At 49.5% G+C, this 15,374-nt stretch overlaps 1 protein-coding gene across 1 annotated transcript; it reads right to left on the bottom strand.

Annotated features, from left to right (window-relative positions):
* Positions 1 to 3,737: 3,737 nt before the first annotated feature.
* Positions 3,738 to 10,862, bottom strand: CDK5R2 (cyclin dependent kinase 5 regulatory subunit 2). Its single transcript, XM_027591470.2, has one exon. The coding sequence runs from the start codon at positions 10,696 to 10,698 to the stop codon at positions 9,586 to 9,588; it is 1,113 nt and encodes a 370-aa protein (XP_027447271.1). The 5' UTR covers positions 10,699 to 10,862; the 3' UTR covers positions 3,738 to 9,585.
* Positions 10,863 to 15,374: the final 4,512 nt, after the last annotated feature.

Below are 15,374 nucleotides of genomic sequence, written 5' to 3'. Positions count from 1 at the left end.
CATAAGTGTCTACATACCAGCAGCTGAAGCAAGTCCTCTGGCTGGCATTCCAGAGAGATGCACGTGGATCCCACTGGAACCTTGCCTGCAGCAAGGAAATAAACACATGTCACCAAGGTTATAGATAGCTCATGGGAGGTCCAGGTCTCTAGAGCTCCCCACTGCCTCAGGGGCCAGCAGAGCTGGTCAGAGCAGCCCTGGGCTCCATTCTGGACTCTGTCTTGGTCCCTTATTACCTCTGTCAATGTTTGTTAATAGTGCAATGATTGTTACCCCAACAACAGTAATATTGTCATTCCTGTTAAGCCACAACACATCTGAAATCCTTGTTTCCATCTGATAGATGAGAAAACTGAAGTTCAGAGAGGTTGAATAACTTAGATCAATTAGTTAGTTAATGATCGGATAAGGACTCAAACGTCTGATTCCTGGAATTTTGTTCAGTGCATCATATCACACTGCCTTTAAATGTTTGGGTAGAGTGCGGGAGGAGGAGTAGCAAGGGAACATCCAGCCACTCCATCCTTTATCCCCAAACTGCACATGCCCAGGATCATGTAGGCCAACATGCCTCAGAACAGGCAATTTGAATGATTATTTTGATTAAGGTCTTATCACCTTCCAAAAAGTTATTTGAGATGACTTACTATATAGCAATATACACAAAATGGAATATTCAGTTTTAAAGGACAAATAAAAAAGCAGTTGGTGAAATATGAGAAGCATTCTCATAAGTCAAGGACAAGGCAAATCTGTTTTATCCCCTTCTAACCTTATCACTGCCACCACTGAACATTCTACTAAAGGTCCTAGTCAATGCAATAAGACAAGAAAAGATATATTCTATATGCAAATCTTGGAAAGGAAGATATTAAAATGTCCTTGTTTGCAAATAGTATGGCTGCCTACCTAGAAAATCCAACAGATCCAACTGGAACACAATTAAAACTAATGAAACTAGTATGTCCAGTAACATACAAGATTAACATACAAAAACTTATGGTTATCCTATAACTCCCATAAAAACAAGGGAAATAATTGGGAATAATAGATTTATAACAGCAATAGAAAATATGCTCCTAGATAAACCTAATGAAAGACATGAAAACATCTAAATGAGGAAAATGACAAATCTCCACTAAGGAACATAAAGGAAGACCTGAATAAAAGGAACACTTAGCATGTTCCTGGGTAGAATGACTTAATATTGCAAAATGTCAAATCTGTTCAAACTGGTCTATAAAAGTAATACAGTCTCTGATAGGCTTGGTTCTAAAGTTCTTATGGACTACGTTTAAGAAGAGCCTGGACAATTTTAGCAAAAGAACAATGAGCATACTGCAAAGCTACAGTTATTAAAGGTGTGGTTTGGCATAGAAATAGTTAAGTAGACCAACAGAACTGAGTAGAGCCTTGAAACAGACCTATGTATATGTGGGAATTTCATAAAAGATAAAGATCGCATTCACTATAGGGAAAGGAAGACTGTTCAAAGGTTGGCACAACTTGTTATTCATTTGGGAAAACACAGTTATATCTCTACTTCTTGCTACATATAGAAATAAATTACAAAATAGGTTAAAGAATGAAAGTATAGTTGTATACTTGCTGGCAACCAAAGACAAACATGGAAACTGTCACTATTTCACATTTACTGAGACCCGACTAAATGCCAGGCACTGTGCTAGTTCTCATGGTTTAAAGAATGGATATGAATAAGTTCGTGTGAAGAGAAAAATTTCCCCTACATTTATTATTTGAATAAGGGATAATGGGTCTTCTGTGGCATTTATGCCAAAGATAGTGTTTTTTAAATAGCCTTTGAGGGATCCTTGTAAGAGTGTGTATGCGTGTACCCATGCTCTGTGTGTGTTCATTCACCAAACGGGCTACATGTATGCCCACAGTGCTAGATAGGTATCTAAATTTACTTGTACAGCAAAAGACACTCTTAAATTCTTGGGATTTGGAAAGAGGTTGAGGACAGGGAAGGGAGTGAAGAGACTTTGGAGATATGTGAGAGAGGAGGAGGGCAGGGCTGCCCAGACACTGCCCAGCCTCACTTTTCCCTCCCTCCCTCCCTCCCTCCCTCCCTCCCTCCCTTCCTTCCTCCCTCCCTCCCTCCCTTCCTTCTTTCCTTCCTTCCCTCTTTCCTCCTACCCTCCCTCCCTTCCTTCCTTATTTCTCTCTCTGTCTCTCTTTTTCTTTCATCATGATTTTCCTTCCTTTTTAAAGTAATAATAATAATATTCGTTGTAACAAACTAGGAAACTCAGAAAAATACCGAGAAGAGAGTAAAACTGATCATTTAAAATCCCACCACTTAGAGCAACATTAATATTTTAGTAAACTTCTTAAAAGTGTCTATTGCTGCACGCATGCACACACACATACAGAATCATTCGGTGTAGATCTATTGACTGCCTACTGTGTGCCCAGCACTATGCTGGTGCAGGAAATCTAGGAGTGAACAAGACAGACATTTTATTGAGAGGATACAAAGTAAATAAGCAACAAAAAATAATTGGGGGTGACAAATTCTGTGAAGAAAATAAATTGGAGGGGTGCCTGTGTGGCTCAGATGGTTAAGTGTCTGCCTTCAGCTCAGATCATGATCTCCAGGTCTTGGGATCAAGCCCTGCATCCGGCTCTCTGCTCAGTGGGGAGCCTGCTTCTCCCTCTTCCTCTGCTTGCCGCTCCCCCTGCTTGTGCTCTCTCTCTGTCAAATAAATAAATAAATAAGATCTTAAAAAAAAAGAAAAGAAAAGAAATCAGGGGTATGTGAAGGAAGGTGACTATGGGGCAGGCTGAGATGAATTCATCAAGAAGAGGTGGCTATTAAGCCAAGATCTGAATGACATGAAGAGGACAGCTATTTAAAGATCTCTCTCTCCCTCTTACACAAATAGGGCCATATTATATTGTTTTTAGCCAGATATTTTCATTTTATCATGGTCATTTTTCATGTCAATAAATACAGACTGATGTATCATTTTTAGTGGTCCATAATATCCCAACAAATATTGATTTATCACAACTTACTTAATCTCCTACTCTTACATCTATTTTTTTATTATTATAAACAATGTTATGATAAGCACCCTTGTGTCCTTTCCCACTTATTTCCTTAGGGCAAATTTCTGGAAATGTGAAGCTGGGTCAAAGAGTACTCTCTTTCACATTTTGATCCCTAGCCAAGTAGCTCTCTAAAAAGACTGAACTGGGCGCCTGGGTGGCTCAGTTGGTTAAGCGACTGCCTTCGGCTCAGGTCATGATCCTGGAGTCCCGGGATCGAGTCCCACATCGGACTCCCTGCTTGGCAGGGAGTCTGCTTCTCCCTCTGACCCTCTTCCCTCTCATGCTCTCTATCTCTCATTCTCTCTCTCTCTCTCAAATAAATAAATAAAATCTTTTAAAAAAAATAAAAAAAATAAAAAGACTGAACTAACACATACACATATATATGGTATATATATATATATATATATATATAATTGCCCCAATATGAGAAAGTGCACATCTCCTCATGCTTTTATCATTGCTGACATTTTCCATATAATCTTTGTCAGTATAAGACATGGAATCTCCCATTACTGTTTTGACTTGAATTTCCTTGTCAATAACAAAATCTCTTTCTATGTGTTTATTGATTATTTACATTTTTGGCATGAATGACATCTTCACAGTTTCAGTTAATTTTCTACTGAAAATATATTTTGCTGCAAATATGTTCTCTCAGCTTGTCACTTGTCTTTTAATCTTATTTGTGGTTGCTCTTTCTCTCTCTATTTCTCTAACATTCAATAGTTGAAATGGAGTCAGATGAATAAATCTTTTCCTTCAAGGTCTATGCCAAAAAAAATGTTCATCACCCAACCCAAGATGCACTAGTAACAATACTAATAAATAATCCTTGTTTTCTCTAAGTATTTTTATTTAATATTTGACTATTGCCATATATTAACTACTACTTTCTAATTATGCAAACAATATACTAATACATTTTTGCTGTAAAAAATTAAACTCCACAGATAAGGTGCATGTCCTCTAGACAAAATCAATCCCAGTTCTTCCAAGAAGTCATTTATTAAGAGTGATGTATATCTTTCTCAAGCTTCTATTACACACACACACAAATTAAGCTTTAATTTTGTTTTGCTTTTGCATAAAATATATTGTACTGTATATATTGTTATGCAACTTTTAATGATACTACATGTTTTGTAGATCTTTCATCAGTACATATAGTCTAATCCATTCTTTTTAACTGAATACTATAGTATTCAGTAATTTGGCTGTATCAAAGCTTATTTAACCCCTAACATACTGGTGAATATTTACATTGATTCTAATTTATCTCTCTCCAAACAATAACACAACAAAAATATCTTTATCATGTCTCTATGTGCACATATTCAAGTATTTCTCCAGGGTCAATACTAGAAATCAGAATTCCTGAATAGAAAGCTACGTGCATTTACATTTTTAGTAGGTACTTTTAAACTGTCTCTTCTTTGGGGCACCTAGGTGGCTCAGTCAGTTAAGCGTCTGCCTTGGCTCGCGAAATCCAGCATCAGGCTCCTTGCTCAGTGGCGAGCCTGCTTCTCCCTCTGCACCCCCCCCCCACCTTGTGCTCTCTCTCTCAAATAAATAAATAAAATCTTAAAAAAAAAACTGTCTCCTCTTATAAGGGTTTTATAGCTTTTCCCTTTACATTAAAAAAATCTGGAATTTATTTTGGGGTAAAGAATAAGGAATAATTGACCTTTTTTCTTCATATGAATGACTACCCAGTTGTACAAAACCATATGCTGACTAACCCATCTTTCCCAGTGGATTTGAAATGGTGCCTTTATCATATATTAAATTCCCATGTATGCCAGAGTTCAGCTTTGGAATATCTATTCTGTTCTATTTTCTATTCCTAAGTCAGTGCCATATATTTTTAACTACTTTAGTTCTATAATACATTTAAGTACCTGGTAGGGCAAGCCCGCCATCATTACTCTTCTTTCTTATGCTTTACTTGATATTCTGTGTTTTTCTGGGATCATATGTAAATTATTTTTTTTAAGGAGTAAAATGTTGAAAGATTATAACAGAATGGGTGATAACCCCTCTTTCCTTTTAGGTAGTCATATGTAAAAGTGCACACAGAGAAACTAATTTTATGATTTATGGACTTGAAGATAAATATCAATCACAGGAGACTATGACCAAGGGGTGTAAAGAAAGGGGGGAGGGGAAGTCTTAAGAAAGGGGAGTTACTACTGTGGGCAATATCTCCAAATAGAAAGAGACCCTAGGAGCAGCTAATTACTAAAGAACTAGTGGAAAAAATCCAGGGGGAAAGAAAAACATGAAAGCTTAATCTAGATTGGGGGAATTTTAATCCAGAAACTAAGAGGTTAAACCTAAGATAGAGGAAAGAAAAAACAAAAATAGAGGTGGGTGTTGCCTGTAAGTGCAACAGAGAGACTGACTCTAAACCTCATCAATGTATTAAACTAAGGCCAACTAATGTATTGAATCCTGAGACTATCCCCTGCAGTTTATCTATTTTGCACCCAATCTTTCATTACCGAACTAAAACAATTTTCCTAGCCCGCATTTACACACCTAGCCTGTGTGGATATACATGACCTTCTTGTAGGGTGTTTAGCAAGGTGTTCAGAGGGAAGGTAACAGTCTTAATGAAGGTCCTTAAAGTGTTAACACCTGCTGTCTTGAGGTCACTGACAGCAAATGTTGTTTATCATGTATAAAGGGATCAGGAGTACCACTTAAAGTGGGGCGTGCAAAGACGGTCAGCCCTCCAAACCTGGCTGTCACCTGTCTTTGGTCACGGTGATGTGGCTGGAAGGGGTTGCTGTGGCAGCCTCTGTTGTCAAAATCTTCCAGAGATGCCCATCTGGGGGCCTGAGGCAGAGTCCCCATAGGTAGAGGCCACAGGATATCCCCTTGGATATTGCCAGATGCTCTGGTTGCTGGGCACTCTGTCTGGCAGGCAAAGCAGTTACCATGACAACCAACACCCCCGCCCCCACGTCTGCGATTTTTTTTTTTTTTCATTTCTCCTTTCCCATTAAGTACCAAGGTATTACAGGGACAGGCAAGCATAGCTCTCAGGACAGAATGTCCTCTGCTCCAGGAAGAGGGGAAGGGAAGTAGGCAGTGGAGATGTGTACATGTTATGTCTGAAGGAGCCTTCATCAGTATAAATGTATATGTACCTGCTCTCTGGGTTAAATTGTGTGCCTTTGGTTGTATATCCATGCAACAAATGGTCAGATCACTGTCTATCCACACATTTGCTTTCCTGCTTCCCTCCCGTCTCTGCTGCTCTTCTGCTGGGAGAGCCACCCCAGTCCTTTGCCAGGGGAAGTGCTGAGTCATGGCTCCAGCTGTGTTTCTGTATCCTATTTTCCATCTCCATTCTTTCCTCAGTCAGCCTCTCACCCAAGCTGGGCTCTTTGTAGAGCTCTGAGCCCTCTTCACCACTACCCTCCTCAGCCTGGACTCACTTCCCTGAGGTTCACTTCTGGGCGGTAAAGAGAAGGCACCTTACTCTGTTTCTGCACTTTCTCCCTTCTCACCTTGCCTTCTCAGAAGACAACTTTTCTCCATGTGACCACCCCTCCCTTACAAAACAAGAGTCTGACCAGGTTTGACCCAGGAGGCTAATTCTTCCATGTATTCATGCTGATCCTCCTCCAGTCGCTTACTCCCTAATCGGATTATGGCGGTGTCTCATGCCTTGGGGCATGGCAAGGAAAGTGAGATTTAATTTGACACCAAGCACTGAGGCTTTTTTCTCATTCTAAGTCTCCAAGTGCCAGACCACAGGTTCCTGGAGGTGTGTGTGTGTGGCAAAGGGAGGATGCTGTGTCTAGGGGTTCAGGGGCAGTACCTAGCGATCTCGCCAAGAGCAGGATGTTTGGGGGTTCTCGATAGGCCCTCTGGTCTCTCTTTCCCACCCACTTTAGACTCTTCTAACGCATAAATTCCAATCAAGTAGTCTTGCTAACAAGTTCTAAATAAGGCAGCCTAAGATTGTTTCCTCCGCTAGTGTGGGGAGAGTGGAAAGGTGGCCCCGCCCGCTCAGTCTGGTTACTATGGCGACAGCCGCGGGGTGACCCAAGTGCTCCTCCCTCCCTCCTCCCAAACCCAGAAAGATGACGGCACCGCGCTGACTGCGCCAAATTCCAGCCAATGGGCGGCTGCTCCCGCCTTCCCTTCCGCCAGCTCTCCCTCTTCTCCCCTCCCTCCCCCCCGGGAATTCGATTCACAAATCTGGACTGGAGATTTCCGGCTCCAGGCCGGGTCCAAGGGCGCTGGGCCGAGGCCGGGGTAGAGTCGCGGTCTGTCCTCTTAGGAGGGCAAATGGAAGCCGGCGTTCTTGGGTTCTCGGGCCAGACGCCTGCAACTCGCCATCAGAAGAGATCACAACCTGCTCCCAAATTATTCAGAAAATCTAGGTGAAGCCGAGTCTGCAACTCCTCCCGCCCCCGCAAGCCCCCACCCTGCCCCAGCGCGCCGGTCAGCACCACGGACAGCGAACCCGGGCCTAGTCTTTCAAGCCGCAGGGTTCTGACTCCTGATCCTCGAGGTCTAGGCGGCGACTAGGGTCAGAGACGCCAGCGCTCTACTGGAGCCAGGCCTCCTTGGGCCAATGAAACTGAATGGGGCGCTTAGCCACGTGGCGAAAAAGGCAACGGGACAGAAATCTCAGGCTAAAAGCTTATTTCTCTTCTTTCAACCCCTAAGAATGGCCCCTGTCTCCCAGGCTGCCTGTGTCCTAGCCTCCCTGGGGATAAAGGGCTAGGTCTGAATCTTAAGCAGGGATGGACTTCCCAAGGCTATCCTGGGTGGGGGTGTGACTGAAATGGCCTTGAAACAACCCAGGAGTTTGGAGGAGGGGCGTGGAGCTGAGTGTGACAGTCAGGCCCCACCCGAGAGTGGTGAGCACGGGCTTAGTCAGGCCTAACTAGACTCTAGACAGTATATATAGTGGGGAGAGATGGAGGAAAAGAGAAAAGAAGAGGTAGCTAGTTCTACCTCAATAGACCACTTTGTAAAGGGTACAACTTTTGCTGTCCTCATCATTTAATCCCTAAATGGCCTGCGCATTAATGAAGAGCTAGATGAGACAAGATGGAGAAGTAATGTGTGAGGGGATTCAGCTTTATCACCAGGCCTCAACCTTTGGCTACTTTACTCTCAGTAAAATGGAAGCCAATGTGGGGGCGGGGGGACGGAAAGAGTAGCAGTTCTCAGGGACCCATCTTCCCCAGTAGGCCCATGGGGGCCCTCCTGCCCTATCTGTGACTGTTTCACTCCCAATCCCACTCCCTCCCTCCCGGGGCCCAAAGAAAGGCCGGCGCAAAACCATCTGCAGGCGCTTCCAGCGCTTTATAGTTCTCTCTGGGACAGACGGACAGACAGACAGTGCAGCCCGCGCCGTCGGCCCGCATCATTGGCACCTTGGACACGGCACCAGGCCCAACCCAGTCCCTGGTACCCTCCCGGGAAGATTCCGGTCCGGCCTCAAATCAGCACCTCAGACAGCTCCCGGCCCAACACCCATCCCTCCCCCCCCCCTCTGGAAACAACCAAATAAATTAAAAGGGGAGAAAAAAAAACACCTAAGGATAGGGAAGAGGGGTACCCCTCCCCCAGAGTAAGAAGAGTTTCTGTCTCCTCCCGCCCTTCCGCTGAGGAGCCGCCGCCGCCGGGGTGGCCTCCTAGGTTGATTTTGCTCCCAAACCTCAGTCTCCTGAAGCCGGCATCTCCCTTCCCCCCCCAACTCCCGGCATGCAACACGTTGGAAAAGGTAGGGAGAGGAGGTGGGGGTGGGGCGAAGGACCATCCTGGTGGTTGTCTGGGCTCCTGGGGCTGCAGTTTCTCGCTGCACCGAAGTCAGTCCAAATCAAGAATTAATATTCCCTTTGGTCTGGGAAAGGGGATATGGGAGTTCAGTAGGGGGAAAATGCAAGCTGACATAGGCGGGGGGGGGGTGGGATAAGCAGACAGGAGGGAAGATGGTGACACATGCGAGGAGCAAGGAAAAGAGAACGAGAAGGGGAGATGGGGACACAGGTGCAGAATGAGAAAGGGGGGCAATGATAGTCAGGTAGGGGGTAAGATGGAGATGGAAATACACACCCGAGGTACGGAAAATGGAAAGGCAGAGAGGGAGATGGGAAGGCAGACAGGAGGAAAGATGAAGATACAGGAAGGAGGCGAGGAAATGGTCAAAACCGAGGGAGATGGACTTACAGATACACATGGAAGGGAAGGAGGAGACCCGGGTAGAATTGGAGAGATGGGGGCACAGGCAGACAGAAAGGGTGAGGTTGGGGGTCCCCCTCCCGCGCTCATCCCCCACCCCCACCCTATGCCCAGCAAATCCAGAGCCGCGGCCTCTGGCGTCCTGGCCTCCACCTTCCCCTGCGGGACAGGGGCGGCTCCTCCTCCGGCCACGGCACGGAGCGGCGGTAACATTGGCGGCGGCTTGATGGTCCCGGGGGCTCCGAGTGCGTGTCAGGGGCTGGGGTGGGGGGCGGGCGCGGCCCTTGGGAATCCCTAGCGGTCCAGGTTCATAGTCCAGTGCTTGGCTCCGGTCGCGCAGCTGTCCCTGGCGGCCGAGGAGGAGGCGGGGGCCGCGGGCGCGCCCCCGTTGGGTGGACCCCCGGCGCCCGCGGCAGCCTCGCCCTCGTTCTTGAGGTCTTGAAAGACCTGCGTGAAGAAGTGGGGGTCGGCGTTGAGCCGCAGCATCTGGGGGCTAAGCCGCTGGATGAGGCGCAGGCAACGTTGCCAGAAGCGCTCCTTGTCGGGCTCCACGAGGAAGGGCTTGAGCGGGTATGAGATCTCGTTGCCCATGTAGGAGTAGGCGAGGTAGAGGCAGGTGAGGAAGGCGGCCTGCAGCTCGGCGGCCGACGCCAGCTCATCCCCGCGCAGCGACTCGCGGCACAGCAGGTACACGAACACCAGGTTGGCGGGCGTAATGAAGGCCTGGTCTTGCCAGCCCTGCAGCAGCAGCGAGCGGTCCACTCCGCGGAACCAGCCCACCAGCTCGCCCGGGCTCAGCTCCTTGAGGCGGTAGCAGCGTCGGCACACGAAATCGCCCAGGCAGCGCAGCAGCTCGCCGGTGGACGCCTGCACTATGACCCGCCGCGGCGAGCCGCCAGGCACCGGGGGCGCCGCCTGCGGGGCTGGGGGTGGCGGCGGCGGCGGCTTTCCCCCGCCCGAACCCGGCGGCGGGGCGGCCGCGCTGCCCCCCGACGGCGGCTCGCAGGTGGCGGCGGCCGCGGGCACGGTGGGCACCGGCACCGCCAGTGGCTTGGTGGCGCCGCCGCCGTCTGGGGGGTCCCGGCCCTTGCGGAGAAGGTTCTCGCGGTTGCGTTGCTGGACCAGGGGGTCGGGGCCAGTGGACGCCGGCTTGGGCGTCACCTTCTTGCTGCCTTTCTTCTTCTTGGCAGACGCGGCCACCAGGCGCTTCCAGGTAAGCGCCGAGATGAGCACTGACGGCCGCTTGAGTCGGCTTTCGCCTTTGCCGCCCTTGCCTGCTGGCGGCGCCCCGTAGCCCCCCAGCGCCTCGTCCCCCGCGGGCGGCGCTTTCTTCTTCTCTTCGGGCAGCCCGCCGGGCCTCCGGCCCTTGGCCGAAGAGGCGGGGGAAAGAGACAGCACCGTGCCCATCCTGCAGAGCGGGGCCGGCGCCCGGGCCCCGGTGGGAACCGCGGGCGGCGCCGCTGTCGCCGCCGCCGCTGCTGCAGCCCCCGGAGACCCGGCGGTGGGGGGCCTAGCCCCGGCCCGGGCGCGGGAACTGGCAGGGGAGGGTGGTTGCTTGGCTGCTCGGCGGCGGTTGCTCGGAGTCTGAGCTGCGCCAGCTGCAGCGTCAGCCCCACCCCTTGGACCCCGTCTTTAGCCGCGCCGCGCCCCGCCTCACGCAGCCAATCCTCGCCCGAGTTGCCCTCCTGACCGGCAGCTCCTCTGACCAATAGGAGCTCGCATGCCAATCTCAAGTCCCGCCCCCCCACCCTCTGTCTCGGGTCCTTTCCCTTCACCAGAAAGGGGAAAGGAGGAGGAGGTGGCCCTGGTTCGAAGGGCCTCCTCAGGGTCAGAGCTGGGGAGAGGGGTCTGGCTGCTCTCACTCCCCCTCACATCCTCCCCCGCGCCCCAAGTCCTAAGGCCCTGGGTCAGCTTGTTTTGATGTATTGGATCGCGGTAGCAGAGAAGCCCGGGAACAACCTCTCCCCCCTTTTGATTATGTGCTGGGGGCAGCGTGGGTAGTGAGTGCCTTCACCAGGGCGCCCCAGCACCTGCTGGGTCGAACTGCTCTGGCTTCTCCAATTTGGCCATAGGTCGATTATCTCTTAGCTCTCCTCTCCTCCCTTCATCCCATGCAGCCACCATGGTGGTGCTTGTGGGGGAGTGCCAGTAGGTGTCTTCTTGCTCTACCCGTGACGGGGTCCTGGTGGGGCCCGGACCTACCTGCAGGTCACAAGCTCCCTCCTTGGGGGCCTTTGCTCTGGGGGCGGCCAGACCCTCAGATTTATGCCCGGCCTGATTCTCTGCAGCTGAGTCTGTCGGGAGAGGCCCTAGCCTCTGGTCCCTGGGTAGCTCCTCTTCTGTTCTTCCCCACCAACACACCCTGACCCCACACTTGGGTGGGTGATGATTGGTTCCTGGGGAAGTGCTGGAAATTGGATGGATGGGCTGGTCTCAGGCTCAGACAGGAGATGGGACCTCCTGTGCAGAGGGAGGCCCAAGAGGGTTGACCCAATCTCCAGCTTAGCCCTGGATCCAGGTTAAGTTGAGTTTGCATTGTTAAATTCTTCCTGCCATTCAGGTCCCAGCTGTCCCCACTCCCAGCTGCAAGCTATTAGGCTAGGTCCTGCCCATTTCTCTCTGTTCCCTCCTCAGCACTCACAGGCCTTTGTCCTCTGGGCCTTACCTGCAGGTCTGAGCCCAGCTGGTCCTGAGGCTGTTCTACCTGCCTTATAGGACAGTGTCCACCCTTCTCCAGGCTTGCTCCCTGTAGCTCCCCAACACAGAAGTCTTCCAACTTTTTAAGTGGGCTTTGGAGGTGGGTATGATGGGGAGAGAAGCCCCTGCTATGGATTCAGGAAACCCCTCAGAATTATCCCTAGAGTCACCTCTGTGTTCCTCATAGACCACCAAAATGACTTCCAGGGACCATTGCTGTTGGTTTGTGTGATGCACATGTGTGGGTGTGCTTCCTTCCATATAGGCTGTTCCAGAATCCCCTTAGGCTGCAGCTGCTGCCATTGGAAGCACAAGCTTTTCTCAGCTCTCCCACAGCCCCTGCTCACTCACACCTTCCTGGAGGCTTATGGTCTTGTCTTGATTCCCTATCTCTTTACCCCCCTACACACACAGTCTTATACCCCCTTCCTGACTCAGCACCCAATGTTCACTTCTCAGCAGGGTGTCTCTTGCTCCCCTGAGATCTGATTATTATTCCCTTGCAGCCTGAGCTGACCTATCTAACCTCTCCTTCTCCCCCTAGTTGCAAAAAAATGTTCCCTCTTTTCAGCTCCTGTAATTGGTCCCACTTCCTCCTACAAGGCCTTCTGAGTCAGCCTTTATTTGACACCCAAGGAACAGTAGGCTCACCAGTAATTAAGGACACGTCCCATAGAGACTGAGTGGCCCTAGCAGAAACATGTGGATCTGAATGGCACGTGGGTCCTCCCAGCTCTACTCCCAGGAGTCCCTCATTGACTTAAGGTCTATTACTGGTGTCACATAGGACAAGATCTTCCATCTATGCAGCTCCCACAGATGTCACCACCATGGTACCCCCACTCCAGGCTCAATTGTGACCTCCTAGTTTCCTCTGGGTCAGAATCAAGAATTCTCTTCCCTGCTTCAGGGTCCCCAAACACGTGCCTTAAAAGGTCTTACTTCCCTTCTTATTCTTCACCTTGTCCCACATTGGTCCCTCTCTCTGGCTCACACTTTCCACCCTCCTACTTTGGTTATCCCTCTCGAATCTCTGAGCTCTTACCACTGGGCCAGAACCCTTCCTCAAACCGCTACCTTGCCTTCTTCTGTCAAACTCTTGAAAATCACCTCCTCCAAGAAGCCTATTTGGACTGATTGCAAGGGACATAGTGCCCTTCCTGACACGAGTCTTTCTAATCTCTTTCCCCAACAGCAGCTGCTACATAACAACTTGTTTACGGGCTGGGCTCTGAGTCCTGAGTCAAAGATGTGCAAAATGAATATGGATGAAATTTTTAAAGGAAGCAGACAAAATAGTCAAAACAGATTCATAAAAAAATAACAACATTTCTGTTATTAAAAAAAATTAATGGAGGAGAGAGGGTGGAGGCCAAGGGGAATAAGCACAGTGAAACCAGAAAAACTCCAGGGAGAAGGTAGGCTTTACAGAAGGGCAGTGCCTTCCCCACCACATCTGCAAGTGTACTTTTATAGGTGGGTGATGTTTAGGGTCTATATTCTGATTGATTCATTTATCTGTATTAGGATCTGTATGTCACTTCTCATCTGTCCATTTCTCATGGATGTGCGTGCTCCTCTGGTACAGGGCTGGCTGTATTACACTCCCCTTAGCTGAGAACCCACCCACTCACCCAGGCCAGGCTCCTTGTCTATCTCCATCACTCGGTAGGTTACCTAGAACAGTGCCCTGTCCAGATAAATGGTTATTCCTGCAGGCTCTTTAAGGCAAGATCTGTAGGTCTAGACCAAGAATTGGAAGGCTTAGACCGGGGTATCAGCCTGTGTAGGAATGCAGCCTTATCGATGAGGATTACCACCAACTCCACCTTAGAGATGGGCCCTTCACTGACCCACCCTGGGAAGATGAGCCCCATCTTTAAGGGAACATCTCCAGGGAATGCTGCTCAGACTGCTCTGCCCTTTGGCTCCTTCTTGGAGAGACCATAGTCTAGGAAGCAGGAGGTAGGGGTTCTAGTCATTTCAGCTCTCTGGGCCTCCTTTTCTTCCTATTAAAATGCAGGGATTCTATATATATGTTACTTTCATTATTGGACAAAATGAATATTAAAGACATCAGATAACATCTTGGGGATTGGACTTAAAAAAAAAAAAAGATTCCTAAAGCCTCTTCCCATTCTACAATTCTGACTCTAAATAAAACCCATGCTATGAATTTGTTTCATTTTCTAGCTCCAGCCCTGTCTGGTTCTCCCTAGTCTGTTTCTGCCTGATGGGCTCAGGCTTTGTGTGCATGGCATCCGGCATCCGTGAGGCCTTCTGCAGTTCAGCCCAGGAGACGAGGGGGAGGGTGCTCAAGTTCACAGTCATGCAAATCTCCCTAGGTCCCTCCAGGGTTTATTGGGGTCCCTGAAAAGTTCTGAGACAAAGGATGGGATGCCAAGGTGGTGCAGGGTCTCCCCAGTAAACATTAAGGCTAGAGGCCCCACAACCTACAGTCATTGCATCCTTTGTCTTCAAGGGGCCCCTACAGAGAGGCTGATGACAAGGAAGGTTCTTAGAACAACCTGTGTGGAGACTCAGCCTGGACATCTGAATGCCTGGATCCTGCTGCCCCCACCCCTTCACTGATCCAGTATCCCCACCCCAGGGTCTCAGCTCCTGAGGTGTGCAAAGGGGGAGGATATGCACCTGCCCGGCCTTCCTTCCCTCTCCCAAAGACCTTATAGCCCAGGAGAGCTGGGGTGGAGGGGGGGCAGTGGAGGGAGAACCTTCCCCAGGCAACAGTGCGGAGTGGGGACAGGGGATGAGTGGAGAGAAAAGATGAACCTGACAAAGGAGATACTGCCCACAGTCAGGAGGGAGACCCCACGTTCTCTCCCATCCTTCCCATTCCAGCAGGCTCCGTGCTAGAAGGACTTAACCAAGGAGGCCAAATAGAGGTTTCTTAGAACAGAGAATGGGGGTGGAAAGCACCGATGAAGAAGAAGTGCCCTGAGTCAGGGAGAGAGGGGACTGATGCTGAGATGCTGGAGGCCCAGGCTTAGGGGTCGGGGAGGATGAGGGTGAGCTGGGGGCTCCTTTTCCTTGCCATAGGCTCTGCCTCCTTCCTTAGTAAAGCCTTGGTCTCCCTTTCAGGTTACCAATGCCAGCCCTCCTCATCCTCAGCCCTGGATCTTCTCTCCCCAATCCCCCAGCTCCTGCCTTCACCTCCTTTGTCACCCCCCCCGAGCACAGCTCTCCCTTTCCAATGCTTCCAGCTCCCTTCAGTAGCTTTATTTCTCAGTTCACTTTGTCCTGCCCCCACCAAGCCCCTTCCCCACCTTTCGTGCCTACCCCAAGCGTTACCCCCCCCCACCCTGTCTCCTCCCTGCCCCTGTTGGCACCCTGCATAGCACTCCAGATGTAGGAGCAGATCAAGAAGG

The sequence above is a fragment of the Zalophus californianus genome, chromosome 3, assembly GCF_009762305.2.
Source record: "Zalophus californianus isolate mZalCal1 chromosome 3, mZalCal1.pri.v2, whole genome shotgun sequence".
Lineage (NCBI taxonomy): Eukaryota > Metazoa > Chordata > Mammalia > Carnivora > Otariidae > Zalophus > Zalophus californianus.
The sequence above is the reverse complement of the archived record's forward strand: the minus strand, read 5'-3'. Positions and strand labels throughout refer to the sequence as shown.